Raw genomic sequence first — 17048 nt, 5'->3', positions numbered from 1 at the left:
GGATATTAAGAGATTATGAGCCTCAAAAGCAGTCAAAAATTCAAAATTAAATATATTTCACTTCCATGTGTAATTTGTAAACTGCCAAATAATGCTTTTAGGTTGTGAGGGTAAATTAAAACCAAAATGGAGCTGTTTCTCTACTATGTTTGGGAATTTGCTCTAATTATTCGCTCCTCTATTTAGCAATAAAAAGCTTTCATCTAGCCAATGAATGCTAATTGATGTCATTTTCTTTATGGATAAGAAGCAAGACCAAATGAGCAACCTTTTAGTAACACAGAAAACTCCCTCTGAAGGTTAATGTATGGCATTGATTGTTCCAGAGAATCGATTATCTTGAGCCTAATTCTAAGCCAGCTGATCTAAGTGTCTCAAAATCGAAAATCGTTTGGTAATTTCCAGTTCCACAGCTGTCTCACACAAGACCCAATCATTCCTTGCTCTTCTATAACATGCCTGACTAATAATGTTTCTTTTCTGCCTTCATCCCCTAGGCAGTTAATCCCATGAAAGCAGAGACGTTGTCTATCTTGTTCACTGCATCAGCCTGAGAACTTGACAGGTATTGATTCTCAAACAATTGTTGAACAAATAGCTAGGTAACAGAGCAAGGATACACACCAGTATTTATCTGACACCAAAGACCCAAGACTGCACTTCCCAATATGTCAATAACTTTTTGCATTTCCTAGTCTATCATCTTACAGAGTGTTGGAGAGATCAGATGGGCATCAAAAGCACAATGAGGAATTTCAATTCTGCTTTACCGGTGACTGAGAAGATCCGATGTAATCAAGGATCAAACATAGCCTTTTCCTTATAGGTGACTTCAAGTATTCTGTAGTTTTCAACAAATTGAAAACATTCTAGCAGTAAAGGGGAAAGGAGATGGAGAGGGACAAGTGTGGGAGGTTCCCATAGAACCCCAGGCACGGGATGATAGCAACGGCTTCCACTGCAACGGTGGCCCTGGAGCTGTGTCTCTTGGCACAAGTGACTCACCTTTTCTGAGCTTTGTTTTTCTCAACTACATAATAGAAAGTTTGCCTCTAAATCATTTATGCTAAATGTTTTACAAGGTTATGGTGAGAATTAGCACTAACAAATATAACTGACACATATGTGTGCTCAACAAATGAGAGCGTCTACTCTGTTGTATTGAGACACACGGTTTTCTAAGGCTGCAAAATGCTTTAGAAAAGCAGTGATAAGGGAAAAAACATTATTTTAAATTATCCTTTAAGATTATTTAAAAATACCTTTTGTATAATTTTAGGGCTTCCCTGGTGATTCAGTTGGTAAAGAATCCGCCTGCAATGCAGGAGACCTGGGTTCAATCCCTGGGTTGGGAAGATCCCCCAGAAAAGGGAAAGATCCCCCACTCCAGTATTCTGTCCTGGAGAATTCCATGGACTATATAGTCCATGGGACCGCAGAGTCGGACAAGACTGAGTGACTTTCACTTTTCACCTTGTATAATTTTCCAGTCTACCTCGTACACTAATTCAGTAGCTAAACTGGGCCAGTGCAGTAAGTTAACAGTGGCTAACTCTGGGTAAGACAGTAAGGGCAATTTTTATTTAATTTGTTGTGTATTTTCCAAAGTGAGCATGTACTGCTTTTGTAATCAAAAAGAGTAAGCTGTTAGATTGTTTTGGACTCAGAAGATAATTTACCCTGGATTCTCTCATTCTGTATGACTCAATTTTTCAGAGAATGTTATTATATAAGGTTCTTGGGTGCAGAATCAAAGACGTGGCCTTTCCTAGTGTTAGGCATAAAGGAACTTAAGAGAAGAGATTCTTCCTGCCAGGATGAAAGGAAGCCAAAATCCTCTCCAACTGTGAGACCTACTTCAAGGATAACTAACATTCATATATGTGCAATTACTCAGAGTCAATCCAGTTCCCATTTTTATTGGGCTCTTTTAGGAGAAAATAGGAAGTAAGCTTCTTTTAAAATCTGTATTGCTAATGTGAATGAATAGTATAAAGATGGATTAAAAATAAACCAAGATGTGATCCATCAATTACAGTACTACATATATAAAGAGAAATTAAAACATATGTCCACACAAAAACAGGCTTCCTGGGTGGCACAGCGGTAAAGAATCTGCCTGTCAATACTGGAGATGCAGGAAACACTGTTTCAGTACCTGGGTTGGGAAGATCCCCTGGAATAGGAAATGGCAACCCACTCCAGTATCCTTGCCCGGAGAATTCCATGGACGTGGGCTCCAGTCCTTGGGGTCCCAAAGAGCCAGAGATGATTAAGCACACACCCCACACAAATGTATACATGAGTATACAAAGCAGCAATACTCATAATAACCAAAAAATGGGAAAAAACCTATAATCCCAAAACTGATGAATAGATAAAATGTGGTATAGTCACACAATGGAGTATTATTCAGTAATGAAATGAATTCTTGCTATTTCTCTCATCTAGTAAACAAAGAAATGAATTACCAATACACTCTAAAATGTGGATGAACCTCAAACACATTATAATTAGTGAAAGAGATCAGTCACAAAGGCCCACAGAGTATATGATTCCATTTATATGAAATCTCCAGACTAGGCAACCATGTATAGACAGGAAGTAGATTAGTGGTTGTGTAGGGCTGAGGAGGAACCTGGGGGTGAATGGTAAATTAGTATAGAATTTCTTTCCAGGGTGATAAAAATGTTCTAAGATTGTGGTGACAGTTGTACAACTCTGTGAATATATTAAAGTATATATTAAAGTATATCTATGAAAGGTTAGGAAAAACTCATTTTTTAAAAAAAAATACTGGGGAAAAAAATCAGGCTCTCCACCCCCCCAAATATCTTGAACAAATCATGTATGTTTAAAATCTATTCTTGTATTTGTTGGCTTTGCAAAACAAGGCATCATCTTACACAGTATTTGTAATGATTTGCAAAGGATATATTAAGTATAACCTTTAGATGAACTGTATGCTTTATGAATTATATCTCAATAAAGCTGTTACCAAAAAATAAGTAAACCAAGAAAGGCAAATAACTATGTTGTTTCATGTAATTCTGAATTGATTCATTTTCTTTTCCCCCATTAATCAGTTCATTATAAATATTTTAGGACTTCTATGGTGGCGCAGTGGGTAAGAACCTGTTTGCCAATACAGGAAACATGGGTTTGATCCTTGATCTGGGAAGATTCCATATGCTGCAAAGCAACTAAGCCTGTGGGCCACAACTACTGAGCCCTTGCTCTAGAGTCCAGGAACCACAACTACTGAAGCCCATGTCCCTAGAGCCCATGCTCTGCAAGAAAAGCCACTGCAATGAGAAGCCCACGCACTACATTGAAACAGAGCCCCAACTCATTGAAACTAGAGAAAGCCCACACGCAGCAACAAAGACCCAGAGCAGCCAAAAATAAATAAAATAAAAAAAGAAATATTTTAAATTCAACTATTTAGTGAAGATATGAGTTCTGGAAAGGAAAGGTAACATTGGAAGAATTACTAGAAACTACTTAAAGCATCTATAAGATGGTCTCTCTCTTTGTGTCTTTTTTTTCTCTAGTTGTCATAAACTTTTTGTTTGAAAGATCAGGAAAAACTCATTTTTTTTAAACACTGGGGAAAAAATCAGGCTCTCCATCCCCCCAAATATCTTGAACAAATCACATGTTTAAAATCTGTTCTTGTATTTACTGGCTTTGCAAAACAAGGCATCATCTTACACAGTTTTTGTGATGATTTGCAAATCATTTGTTTAAAAAAAGGGCAGTTTGCAAAAAAATGGTTTTGGTTGTTTATAATTCTCATTAAAACAATATCTGGCCAAAGGAAAAAAGAAACTGGACCATTCCCAATTACCCTGAACAATGGAATTAAAGTTGCATGATTAAATAGTGCCTTTTAAAAATAGATGCCAATTATATATTTTAAATTATGCATGATAAAAGTGACAAAACCACAAATTTACTCAAGAATGTTATATACTTTGGTTATGGAATACCTTTATATGCATGATACTAACAAGCTAAAAATGATCGATAGATTTGCCTGCATAAACACAAAAAGCATTCACTGTACCCGCATCAGGACTTCCCAGGTGGTACAGTGGTAAAGAATCCTTCTGCCAATACAGGAGACGCGACAGACGGGGGTTTGATCCCTGGGTCGGGAAGATTCCCTGGAGGAGGAAATGGCAATCCACTCGGGCATTCTTGCCTGGAAAACCCAGTGGACAGAGGAGCCTGGCAAGTTACAGTCCACAGGGTCGCAAAGAGTTGGACAAGACCCACATCAAAACTGAATGTTTTAGAAGTTAAATGCTCTGATAGAAAACTGAGCTAAGGAGATGAACAGTGCACAAAAGTATACAAAAGAACAATATTTGGAAGAAAAAGAAAAATAAAACATATGACATGGTTTTGCTGTGTAATGTGTGACAGTGTTTACTGAATTCTTCCCTCCCAAGGATATTAGTCTCCACTTGGCTTCAGCCCAAAACAGCAATAAGAAAAAAAGAGGGTAGGATATTTTAAGAAGAGTTCATCACATTCACTTAACGTCTTTTGGAATTAGATTGTAACCCTTTATCTGAGTTAGAGACCCTAGTCATCCCCTACTCCCTCTCTTATCCCTCACTGTATGGAGCCTCCTTCCTCTCTGTTCCCTTTACCATGGTCTTAGACACTCATCCTTCCTTGCCTGACTATTTCAATAGCCTCCTGACTGGTCTTCCTACTTTATGTTTCTTCTCACTTAATCCATCTTCTGGACTCCAAGAATTAAGAGTGTAATAGTTTCTCTCTTAATCTCAGCAGCCTTTGCATTGTATTGAGCACAGACTCCAAGATCTGTGAAGCTGTCTCCTCTCCTGAGTGTACATGCCCGACCTCATCTCTTCTGGTTACTCTTCTCCCACTGACAAGATATGCTCTAGCTCAGCTCAGAGGCGGACTTTCCATAAAAAAGTGAAGCTTTCCCACTGCCAGACCTTTACACAAGCAGTTCCTTCTGCCTTCACTCCCGAGTGTAGTCACCTGGAGTCTAGCGTCTTCTCCACATTAAGTAGTTGATGACAGCCCTGCTGTTCCTGCAAGACTGAATGTTAAAAACCGAGGACAGGAGGAGGGGTAAATTGGGAATTTGAGATTAACATATACACATGACTGTATATAAAACTGATTAACAACAAGCACCTGGTATATGGCACAAGGAATTTTATTCAATATTTTATAATAACCTATAATGGAGAAGAATCTGAAGTAGAATATATGTGTATATATACATATATGTAACTGAATCACTTTGCTGTACCCCTTAATCATTATAAAAATCAACTATACTCCAACTTTAAAAAAAAGAACTGAGGGCATGTCTTACTCACCCACGAGTCCCCATCACCTAAACTTACCAAGAACATGGTAAATATGAAGAAATAAAGAAATGAATCCACTTTCTGATTATTTTTCAGGATGCAGAATATTTTCACACTGCTAACACAAATACTTTCATGAAACTTTCAAAGTGCTAGACTGTAGAGATTTCAGAGACTTATTTTTTGATTAAGAAAAGCACCAGCAGTAAGATTATATGCAGGAACATATGACTTTTTTCCCACGAGTTATTTTTAAAAATGATTTGTAAGTCACCAAAATGAAATCAACTCAAGATTTTGATTTTAAACTGACTCAGGACTGAAAACTCTTAGCTTTTTGGTTCCCTGTTTCCATCTAAGGTGCTCCTGCACCAGCAGTGGCCCCGTGAGAACCCACGAATCCCGCCCAGTTGAGAGGATGAAACGCCTGCTGTTGTGGCGCACCTCTGTTCAGATGAGGATCGCTAGGCTTACGTTTGGGATGCATCATCAGGAACCAGAGGACTGCAACCTAGGGCTAAAAATACGCCACAGAACAAAGGAAAAAGAGGCTGGGAGAGAATCTAGGCTAGGTCAGCCTGAGAACAGGAAAAAAACCCAGTTATAGAATAGTCCCTTCTGCCCCCACCCCACTCCCCAACCAAGTAGGAAATGATTTCAACAAAAGGGTGAATATGTTTAAGTTTCTCCACTATCTGGGTGACGTTCTGAAGACTTGCTAACATGGTGATAAAATGTGCTAGGCTCTCTTATCCACTACATTCTTTGCAGTTGCCACGGCTTTAAGCAAGTGTTGAAGAGGTGGTCAGAATATGGAAAACACACCATTTCTATTGAGCTGGATGGAAAAGCGGTGGATTTCAGGGTTTCGTTCTACTGTGTCAAGAGCCACTATTCACTTCCTTCATCAATATTTATTTGTTGCTGAATATGTGCCAGTTTCTGTTGTAGGTACTGGAACAGAGCTGTTGAATTAAAGTCCCACTCTGGAAGCTAATATTCCAGTGGGTAGACGGACAGTAAACAGGCCAGTGTTGAGTGCTACGGAGAAAACTCAGCAAGAAGAGGGAGCATGTGAGTGGGTGGGGGGTAGACTGCTCTTCTGTAGCCGTGTGCTGTCACGTCAGTCGTGTCTGACTCCTTGCGACCCCATGGACTGCAGCCCGACAGGCTCCTCTGTCTGGGGCATTCTCTAGGCAAGACTACTGGAGTGGGTTGCCATGCCCTCCTCCAGGGGATCCTCCCAACCCAGGGACTAAATGCGTGTCTCTCACATCTTCATTGGCAGGTAGGTTCTTTACCACTAACGCCACTTGGCAAGCCCTTCTTGCTCTTCTGTAGGAAGTAGCCAAATAAGGTTATATTCCAAGAGAGACCTGCACGAAGGAGTGGGCCATACCAATGCTCCCAGAGGAAGAGCAGTCCCAAGCCAGAGGGAGTGGCAAGTAGAGGCCCGGGGATGGAAGAGGGCTTGGTACTTCAAGGAACAAGGGGGCTCATCTAATGAACACAGAGTGAGGAAGGGAGTGCAAAGTGCAAGAGAAGGTAGTGGAGGGGCCAGAGTATGGGGTACCTTGTAAACCACTGTAGAGAACTTGGCTTTTACTGAGCAAGAAAAGAAGCCATTGGAGGGCTTGAACAAAGCAGCAGCACAATCACATTTTCAAAGGATCACTCTGGCTGCTGCGCTGAGAACTGACTGAAGCAGCAGAGACTATAGTGATAGTTCAAGTAGAGAGAGAATGGTGGTGTGGTCCAGAGTCCCTGCAGGGGTAAATGGTTAGATTCTGGATATATTCTGGAGATAAAGACAACAAAATTTATCAGGTCACATCTCCATCTACCTCTGCCTCTGTGCATAGCAAGGCTGAAAGGTCACTTTATAACAGCCCACCCTCATTATTTATGGATTCTGCATTTATTTGCACATTTGTCCGGAACCCCAAAACCGAAACAGTGGTGCTCTCCTGGTCACTGTGGACACACACAGAGCCACGGAAATATTTGTCGCCTGGTACGCGTCTTCCCAGTTGAAGTCAAACAAGGGGCCACTCTCCGCCTTCTTGCTTCAGCTCACACTGTAGCACTGGTCTCCCTGCGGTTTTGTGCTCTGCTTTCTGAATTCTTGTGCTTTTCATTGACTTCACTTTTTAAAATGTCCCCTCAGTGTACGCTGGCTAGTGTCCCTAAGCGTAAGGCTGTGATGTGCCTTATGAAGTGTGTTGGATAAGCTTCACTTAGATATGAATTAAACTGCTCAGTCATAAGTCCAATATTAATGAATTACCAATGTATATTAAATGTCTTGAAACAGAAACACACATAAAACAAGGTTATGTACTGATCTGTTGATAAGTGTTGTGACCAGAGGCTCAAAGGAACCCAACCTGTAAACTAGGAGCAATAGCTCAGAATTTGCTAATTCAGTATTCATGTTGACTTTACAGAACATGGCTACCATGAGTAACAAGAACCGACTGTATAAATTAAGAGTAAATAGAAAACAACACAATTCTGTAAAGCAATTATCCTTCAGTTAAAAAATAAATGTTAAAAAAAGAAAAAATTTGAAGATTAAAAATACACTACCTAAAAGGGGCTTGGAAATTAGCTTAGCTTGAACATCACCACAAACAGGAAATTTCAAGGCCCTGCTACTCCTTAAGGGCTTCCCAGGTGGTGCTAGTGGTAAAGAACCCGCTTGTCAATGCAAAGAACAGCAGGTTCAATCCCTGGGTTGGGAAGATCCCCTGGAGGAGGGCATGGCAACCCACTTCAGCATTCTTGCCTGGAGAATCCCAGGGACAGAGGAACCTGGTAGACTACTGTTCATAGGGTACCAAAGAGTAGGACATGACTGAAGTGACTGCACGAACAAGCATAGGCTGGGTACAAAGAAATTTAAAATCTTTCCAGGTGATTCCAATATGCAGCAAAGCACTTCTCAAACTTCAGTATGCATTTGAGACACATGCAAGCTTGTTAAAAGATTGCCAGGCTCTATGCCAAGACTTTGAATCAGGTTTGGGATAGGACGCCAGAATCTGCATTTCTAGCCCGACTCCTGGGCGATGCTTGTTGATCCAGAGACCTTTCGGCACTTCCATCAGAGAACTCTTAAGTGGCAGCATCCTCAGTGCGCCTGAATTGAGCAAATGTCAGCAATGGAGCTCCCCTTGGATAAAACTGAACTATTCTCATCTTGGTCGGGCTTTTCCTCTGTAGCCTTAGTTTCTGCTCCATAACCTTCCACGTGGCTTGTGCTGCCATCTGTGGGCAGATGGTCTACTGCACAATCCTCAGCGTTGTCTCCTCATATCCACATCGCATCTGGCCTGGCTCAGTCCACATGTTCATTCTCAAACCCATTCCTGCAGATTGAGGCATGTGCTCACCTTTGTGATAGGAGTGGGGTTCTCTGACTCACAGACCCACCAGGGCCACCTGGAGCAGAGGGGTGGAAAATCAGAGTGGAAGACCCATAGCTCACAGGAATGATGAGCTCACAGTAGTGGTCATCTCTTGGGCAAGAGGAGAGGAGAATGAGACCTGAAATGTACACACAGGGGGCTTCACAAGTACTGGTTAATTTGCTTCTGGAGCTGGGTAGTAGGTACACAGGGCTTTCATTTTGATCATGCCTTTCATGTTTTACTATGTTTGCACATATGTATGTGTGTACACACACACACAATTTTTAGGTCCAGTAAGAATATCTATCAGTATCAAAGGCTGGCAAACCTAGAAGAGGAATGTGACTTATTTCACTGGACAGGCCTCTGATAGGGTAATATCAGATGAGGCCTAGAAAGACAGCTTTCTGTTTTGCTCAGATTGGGCTACAGGTTCTCCAAGTTGGTAGGGGAACAAAATAGGGAATCAATGCACAGTTCCTGTCTTTCTCTATTTATGCTGTTTACATTTCTGTCCATTTTTTAAAGGTTATGCAAAGGTGGCCACACTACATACAAAGCATGAAAAAACCACAGCCCTATTAATCCTGGTATCTTCAACAGTTATTGCTAGAGAATTTTTCCTTTCAACATTTCCATTCTCTCCAAATTTTATTCAAAAAAGAGGAGGGAGAGGGTGATTAAGATGTCCATAAAGAGGAATCATTATTACAATATTCACCTGGACAGAAATAACAAGGACCCAATTCAGTTGGTACCATCCTATTTTCCCACTAGACAAGTTAAAAAAGTCAAAGCTTTCTCAATGTGGAAGAGTAGGACAGCCTTTACACTGAAATGGTGCCCCAAATGAGTTATAAAATCCCTGATTTTGTCTTCTATTTATCCTTTTCTTTCTGTTCTTTTTCTTTCTTCTCACGCTCAGCTTTAGCTTCTTCTTCCTCGTGTTTTTTGATCAACTGTTCCACTTCTTTTTGTTTGAGAACTCTGATGACAGTCTTTCCATTCTCTCTTGTTAGTGTGGCAATTTCCACTAGAGGCAAACACACACACATGTATTACAGGCAGCCATACTTAGCCAACACACTTAACGAGCAACTACAGTTTAATCTCTTCATACGCTTTGAGCTTTAGTACACCACTTTTCCAAGTTTTCTGCCTAATACAATTAGTTCATAGATACTTTTAAAGAAGCAAAATACTTTCAATCTGGTAATGCTTTTATGAATATTTTTATTTTAATATCTTATCTTCACCCACACTAACCTCTGAGCTGCTGTTGTTAATTTTAGGAAAAAGTTTTCAATACAACCAAACCAATTGCTCTAGATAGCCTGACCAGAAGGAATCATAATTTCCTTGTTGGGATCTCTGAAGGCTCAGCCAGAATCTTCAACCACTACTTACACTTATTTTTCACAAACCTCTCAAAAGAAAAGTAGCCCCTATGACTACAGATGAGAAAAGCAGACTAATACCAAATGGAGAAGAGCTTCTGAGTAGGGGAAATTGAGTACTGCCTCCTGAAATTAAGTAGAAGTAGACAAGAGACAACAATCTGCAAGTAAATGGCATTTTAAAAGGAACACCAGAAGCTAAGTCATCCCAAATTAAATCAATATATTAATTTACCATAAGTTTTCAAACACATTATTTAGAAATATTGTTTTATGTAGTCATATAACTTAAGCTAAATATAGCATTTACATCAGCAAACATGGGCTTAACATAAAAGATCAGATTCAGAACTTATTTAAATGTTATACCTCTGATAAAGTACATCAAACATATATATATATATACACACACACACATATATAAATATGTAACTACTTTCTTTCATATTCTTTATTTTCTATGTATATAAGCATATATATTAAGAAGTCGATAAGATAAAATAGGATGGCTTAGATTTAATTACAGATTGAGAACATTCAAACTCAAATCCTTAAGCTTGGAATGTAATATGGGATTGTAGCTCCAGAACTTGTCAGTGTTGACCACGGTCAAGTCTGCGGCTGCTGCTGCTAAGTCGCTTCAGTCGTGTCCGACTCTATGTGACCCCACAGACGGCAGCCCACTAGGCTCCTCTGTCCCTGGGATTCTCCAGGCAAGAATACTGGAGTGGGTTGCCATTTCCTTCTCTAGGAAATGGTTATAAGGCCACCTAACTTAAAAAGGCTGCTGTTTCAATGAACTACAATAACATGTTAAAGGCCTAACACAAGAGCCACTCAATCACTTCTCTCACTAAACAAACAAATTACAGGCGTGCACATAAATTACCTTTTTCAGCAGACAGCTTACTAACATCCATGGTCTTATTTAGGACTTTGATAGCTAAAGCAAGTGCTGACTTCAAAGTCATTTCTCCTTCTTTGTAGTCTTGTTTTAACATTGATACAGCTGCCTATAAAACAAAAAATCAACAGAAAATTTCCTTTAAAATTATACGTTTTTAGGAACATGAATAATGCCTAATTATTGGCATTATAACCAATATAAACAATTTTGATGGCAGGGAGGGTAGACATGGAATAGGGGTGTGAAGGAGGGAGGCCGATGATCTATGAATAGACCCCAGGGATCTGTGACAGAATTCAGGGAGTCTGTGACTATTCTGTGGGGAAAAAACCCCAAAAACTAGATCTTATTTTCACAACTTCTAACTGAAAGCTGGTACTTTCTTTTATTATTATTGTAGGTAATAAATCCTAGCAGTTATTAGTAGTACCTGTGACTTTATCAATAATAGAAATCACAGAGATTTTCATATCATGTTAAGTTTGTTGCAGCTACCTTAAAATGCTGTTTACACTCATCACTACTTCGTAATTATGGCAGTTATTAGACCTTTTGCTAGATTTTCATAGCAACACAAAAATACTCACAGCACTATTATTTCCAATGCATGTGGCTTTCCAACCTCCATAATTTCCACTAGGATCACTCTGATAGAGCTGAAAGCCATAGTGCTTATCCCAGCCAATGTAAAGCAATGAAACACCGAAAGGACGTTTTCCTTTAACAGAGAAAACAAAGTCACACATATCAACACTCTAAATTTAGCATCACTATGATTACTTGGGCTCAGTGAATGTGGCTAACCCCTTTTCTGTGAAGTTAAGCATTCATAAACTGCTCATGTTCTGGCCACCACAGATAAGCTCCATCAGAAATTCCACTTTTGTTCCTAGGATTTGGACGCAGTGAGGAGAGGGAATACACAGACAACCAGTGCTGAATACCATTACTATTATGTAAAAAGTCATTTGTTTTCTGATTTTAAAATGTTATTTTGGCCTTTCAGTAGTCTATTAATAAAATGTTTGATAGTCTACATAATGGAAGCCAGTTAGTTCATGAAGCTGGAATATATGAAAAGTGTCTACTTATTTCATTTTAAATTTCTTTTTACTGTTTCAAAAAGGTTATTACTCATAAAACATTTTAAGTTTGGGGAATAAAATTTCCAAAGGTTTCAGTACCTCCAAACTGTGTATAAGCTTGTTTGATATCACACAGTGCTGTGACCAACTGCTCACAAGGAATCGGCTCCTGATACTGTAGTAAATATCTAGGATAAAGAAACTGGCATATTAATAGTTTTCTCTAAAACACTTTACACACTCTAAGCAAAATACCCTCTAAAAAAAAAAATCTCTGTCATGGGGACAACATAATAGTTGTAATCTGAAAAGGGAGGGTAGAAGGTATGGCAACTCTTAATAACCTTACAGTAAACAATACTGGGTTGGCCAAAAAGTTCATTCACGTTTTCCATAAGATGAACAATCTTTTTGGCCAACCCAATATTTTACGTTTGGTTAAAGAAATAAACAAACTGTAATTTTCAGTTAATAGATTTTTAATGACTTTAATCTTTTTTAAAAAATGCATTCTTCTTAGAAACATCAAAACTAACTTTACATATCATCAATTAAATTACTTAAGACCATACCTTTGTGCAATGAGCCTCAGTTCATTCGTCAGAACATTAGCATCAGAAGTTATGCCTGCCACACTACAGGCCATATCCCTTGCAAAAAAGAAAGACATTTATCTGTAATTGGGGAGGATGTTTGCCAGAGGTATTTTACAAGTTTTAAAATATACTAAATTCTATTAGAAATGCACCATGCTTACTCACAGTTGCTACACCCTTCAGGCAAAAACTACATGAGTTTTATCTTTGTAGGAAACTTTCAACTTGATGTCATTCAACACATAAGATAAACAAATGCACCCTTGAGTTCTTCACAACAGATGCATTTACCATCACCACCCTGTGAACAGGGCAGGAGAATAAACACCAGGAAGCTAGGGTAAATCCCAAGAAGATTCAACCACAAGGAAGAAAAATGTTTTGCCAGACAGGAAGACAGACTACTTCACACTCGGGTATAAGTACTCTCATTCTGAAAGGCCTCACTTGATGGGGGTGAAGGTGAAGGGACCCGAAGGGCAGGATATTTTTGAGCCTAAGAAGGAAGCCCAGGGCGAGGCTCACTGGGAAGGTGCATTTTCTTTATCTACCCTTCGTTTCCTGAAGGCTGCCCGGGCTCTCCTACAGCCTTGACTCCTCTGGCACTGTGCCCAATCAAGCCTGCAGGCTGCTTGAGAGGGCCCAACAGTGTCTCTGTGGATGGATGACACTTTCTGGGGTGTGTGTATCAAGACACCATATATAACCAACATTCACATGGCGCACCACAGAAGGGAGGGTCTCCAATCAGCAAACCCAGCTCTCTGCTAGCTGCAGTCCTGCACACCCAAGTATATCAGAAATTTCACTAGTGTACAGGCCCTGTCTAAACTTTTCCAAGACCTCCAGGACGTGTGGTCTTTGGTAAGATTCAGTATAATTAAAACTCATTCTTCGCAACTATTCTCAACAATACCTTGAGGGCCTCCTATGTTCCTAACACTGTGCTAGCTTATTTCATTCATTCATTTTATTTCATTGAACTGCCACAGTCACTCCAGTAGGCTCTACTGGAGGCCCAGAGAAGTTAAACAATGGGTGTGAAGTCACAGCTTGTATTGGTGGAACCTAGATTTAACCCAAAGCTGAGTGACCACCATGCCTGTACTCTCATCACTAAACAACAATGTTTCTCCACTGAGTACCTGGCCCCGCATTTATGGTCGTGGGCCTCAAGGAGGTTTCAAGCAAGTAAGTTAAAACCAGGAATTTTCAGAAGAAAAAACACAACTGTTCAATTGTACCGTGTCATAGTGCATAGCCTTCCCAAAATATGATGAGATATTTTCAACTCTCTTCCCTAAGACTGACTTACTCATTCAGTTTATAAATTTTTTCGGAGAAAAAGACTTCATCAAGAAGCTTGTGGATGTTGCGTCTCTCTGCTGCAAGCAGAACACCATCATTTGCTAAAATTCCCAAACAGGTGCCTGCGTGTCCAATAGCTTCCATGGCATATTCAACTTGGTACAAGCGACCTACAAAACACAAGCAGCAAGAAACCAAGACTCTCCTCCTTGTTCTTGCACCACTGGTTCAAGAGCAATCAGCAACAACATTAGAGAGCTACAAACAACTGTGCCATTTTTACTAATAGTCCTATGAAGCACATAATTAACCCAATGACCATAACTACCTCAAAGCACAAAAAGGATGAACAACTTAACACCTAAAAATATTTTTTTTAATTTTATTTGAGACAGACCAAATAATTTATATTTTACCTTCTGGAGAAAATATAGTGGTCCTGGAGTCATATCTTCGAGACTGCAAAGGAAAAACATACAAGTGATTTCTACCCACTAAAAATAAGTCAACCCCTGCAAACCCACAAATCATTTTATAGAACACATCCTGGCATGCAAAATTCAGAGTGTGGGAGGAAACTGATAAGAAGACATCATTTCATTTCAATTTTCTCATGCAAGTTGGTAAGATGAGTACAAACAATTTGATTTATCAGGCCAACAGTTTATTGGCATGTGTATTAACTCACCATGTTTTCTTATGTTTATGATAATTCCTGTAAAAAGAAAATAAGGTAATTATTAAAAAGAAACTTACAATTTAAAAAGCATTTCTTGACTTGAAAAAACCTGTTTTGTCCACTCTCTTCATTCAGCCAACATTATGGTGCACCCAGGCACTATGCTAAATCCTGAAATACCAAGATAGGTAAGACCAATCCCTTTCCTAAAGAGTTTACAGTCTGGTAGTCACGTAAGGGAAGCAGACACAGAAGGACAATTATAAAGCAGTGTGGAAACAGAGGCACTAAGGGTAGAGTGGAAACAGGTTGGAGAAAATCCAGAAAGTAGTTTTTGTGAAACAAATACAGAATATGAGCCCAAATTAGAGACAGGAAAGGCAGAAACAAGGCTGAAAACATTCAGGTCTAAGAGGAATAGGGGAAGAAAGAAGGAAAAGGCATTCCAGGCAGAGGAGAAAGCATGAACAAAGCACTGAGGCAGGACAGCTCAATGGGTAAGACAAGTCGCTGGAGTTAAAAAATATATATATATGACATGGAAGCAACCTAGATGTCTGTCTACAGATGAATGAGTAAAGCAGCTGTATTCATAGACACAATGAAATATTAGTCAGTCACAGTAAGGAACCAACTGGAGTCAGTTGAACCGAGGTGGATGAACCTGGAGCCTGTTATACAGAGTGAAGTGAATCACAAAGTGAAAAACAAATATTATATATGAACACATATACAGAAATCTAGAAAAATGGTACACATGAACCTATTTGCAGGGCAGGGATAGACACAGATGTAGAGAAGGGACTTATGGGCACAGGGCGGGCAGGAGGAAGAGGGTGGGATGAATTGAGAGGAGCACTGAAATACACACACTATCACATATAAAACAGCTAACTGGCGGGAAGCTGCTGCATAGCACAGGGAGCCTGGTGCTCCGTGTCAGCCTAGAAAGGGGGGATGGGAGTGGCTGGGAGGACGGGCTCAAGAGGGAGGGGATGTATGTATACTTATCACCGATTCACAACTTGTACAGCAGAAACCAACACAACATTATTAAGCAATTATCCTCCAATTAAAAATTAAATATATATATATATATATATGAAAAAACTAAAGAACTAAACAAGTATCTAGACCATATAGAGCTTTGAATGTCAAGCTAAGAGGCTGAGGCTTTCTCCGGAGGATGATACCTGGGTCCTGAGCCATGAAAGGGAGAAGCGGGACAATAATCTTTGGCATTATTACTATTTCTGCAGAAGACAACACTGGGGCTCAGCGTGACTTGGTGGAAAAGCCAAACTTCGGCCTCCAGAGCCAATTTCCCCAAATTCTGGAATACTGAGAATTAAGAATGGAAAGACAAGCAGGGATTAGGCCCCGAAGGCCCGCATGCCCAGGTAAAAACTGTGAATTTTCTCTCTTAAGCAACGGGGCTCCAAGGAATGATGCTGGGCCAAAGAGCCTCAGGAGCTGACTGGCATTTTAGAAAGATCGCTCTGGCTGGTGAAGACTGGGGCAGAATAACCAGTTATGAGGGTACTGCAACAGGCAGCGGAAAGGTAAGTGTGGTCCTGAGCAGAGAGCCAGGAGGGCACAGAGAGGAGACCCGCCGGGCTTCTGATTCGCGCGAGAACACAACTTTCTCATCTCCACGCCGGACAACGGCCCAAGGCGAGTTCACACGCACCTCCCCTCCCGCAGGTTCACTTTCGCATACGAACTCTTCCTGGGACCGAGGCAGCCCTACCACTCTGTCCTGCCCACCAGCCCCGCGCCCGCCCCGCCGCCCGAGCGTCCCCGGCCCCGCGATGCCCGCTCAGCGCAGGGAAGCCCGATGGAGGCCGGCCGGGGCCAGTTCCCCGGCGGGTCCGTGACTGACTAGCCGGTGCAGAGTCATCGTGCCCACGGCTCCTCGGCGGCCGCTGCAGGCCGGGAGCCGCTCTGCCGCGACGCTTACGGCTCAGGCCTGCAGGGAGAGCGGCCAAGCTTCCGAGAGTGCGCAGGGGGTAAAGGCTCACCGGAGGGAAGACGCTGAAGCGTGGAGACCGATACCGAGCACCTTTCTCCGCGAGAAAGACACACCGACAGTGCCCGAGTATCCGCTGCTAATATGGCCCCCGCGCGTGCGCAGATCCGCTGGGGGCGGGGCAGCCGAGGACGCGGAAGTTCTTCTGGGGCGGGGGGCGGGCGGAGCGAGAGTCGATTGCCCTCTTGTCCGCTGGGGAATTGGGGTACGAAGGCACTAGCAGGGATCTCGGCCCAACGAAGGGGCACTAGAACATGAGGAGGAGGGCAGG

General features: G+C 41.1%; 1 protein-coding gene across 1 annotated transcript; it reads right to left on the bottom strand.

Moving 5' to 3' along the window:
• Positions 1-9408: 9408 nt before the first annotated feature.
• Positions 9409-17048, bottom strand: PSMA4 (proteasome 20S subunit alpha 4). Its single transcript, XM_043922093.1, has 9 exons — positions 16770-17048; positions 14758-14784; positions 14486-14528; positions 14077-14239; positions 12738-12815; positions 12265-12353; positions 11668-11798; positions 11063-11186; positions 9409-9809 (listed from the first exon to the last, which is right to left on the bottom strand). Exons 2-9 carry the CDS (start codon positions 14758-14760, stop codon positions 9655-9657), a joined length of 786 nt encoding a protein of 261 aa, XP_043778028.1. The 5' UTR covers positions 14761-14784; positions 16770-17048; the 3' UTR covers positions 9409-9654.

The sequence above is a fragment of the Cervus elaphus genome, chromosome 13 (genome assembly GCF_910594005.1).
Source record: "Cervus elaphus chromosome 13, mCerEla1.1, whole genome shotgun sequence".
NCBI lineage: Eukaryota > Metazoa > Chordata > Mammalia > Artiodactyla > Cervidae > Cervus > Cervus elaphus.
This window is presented reverse-complemented; position numbering and strand designations above follow the sequence as displayed.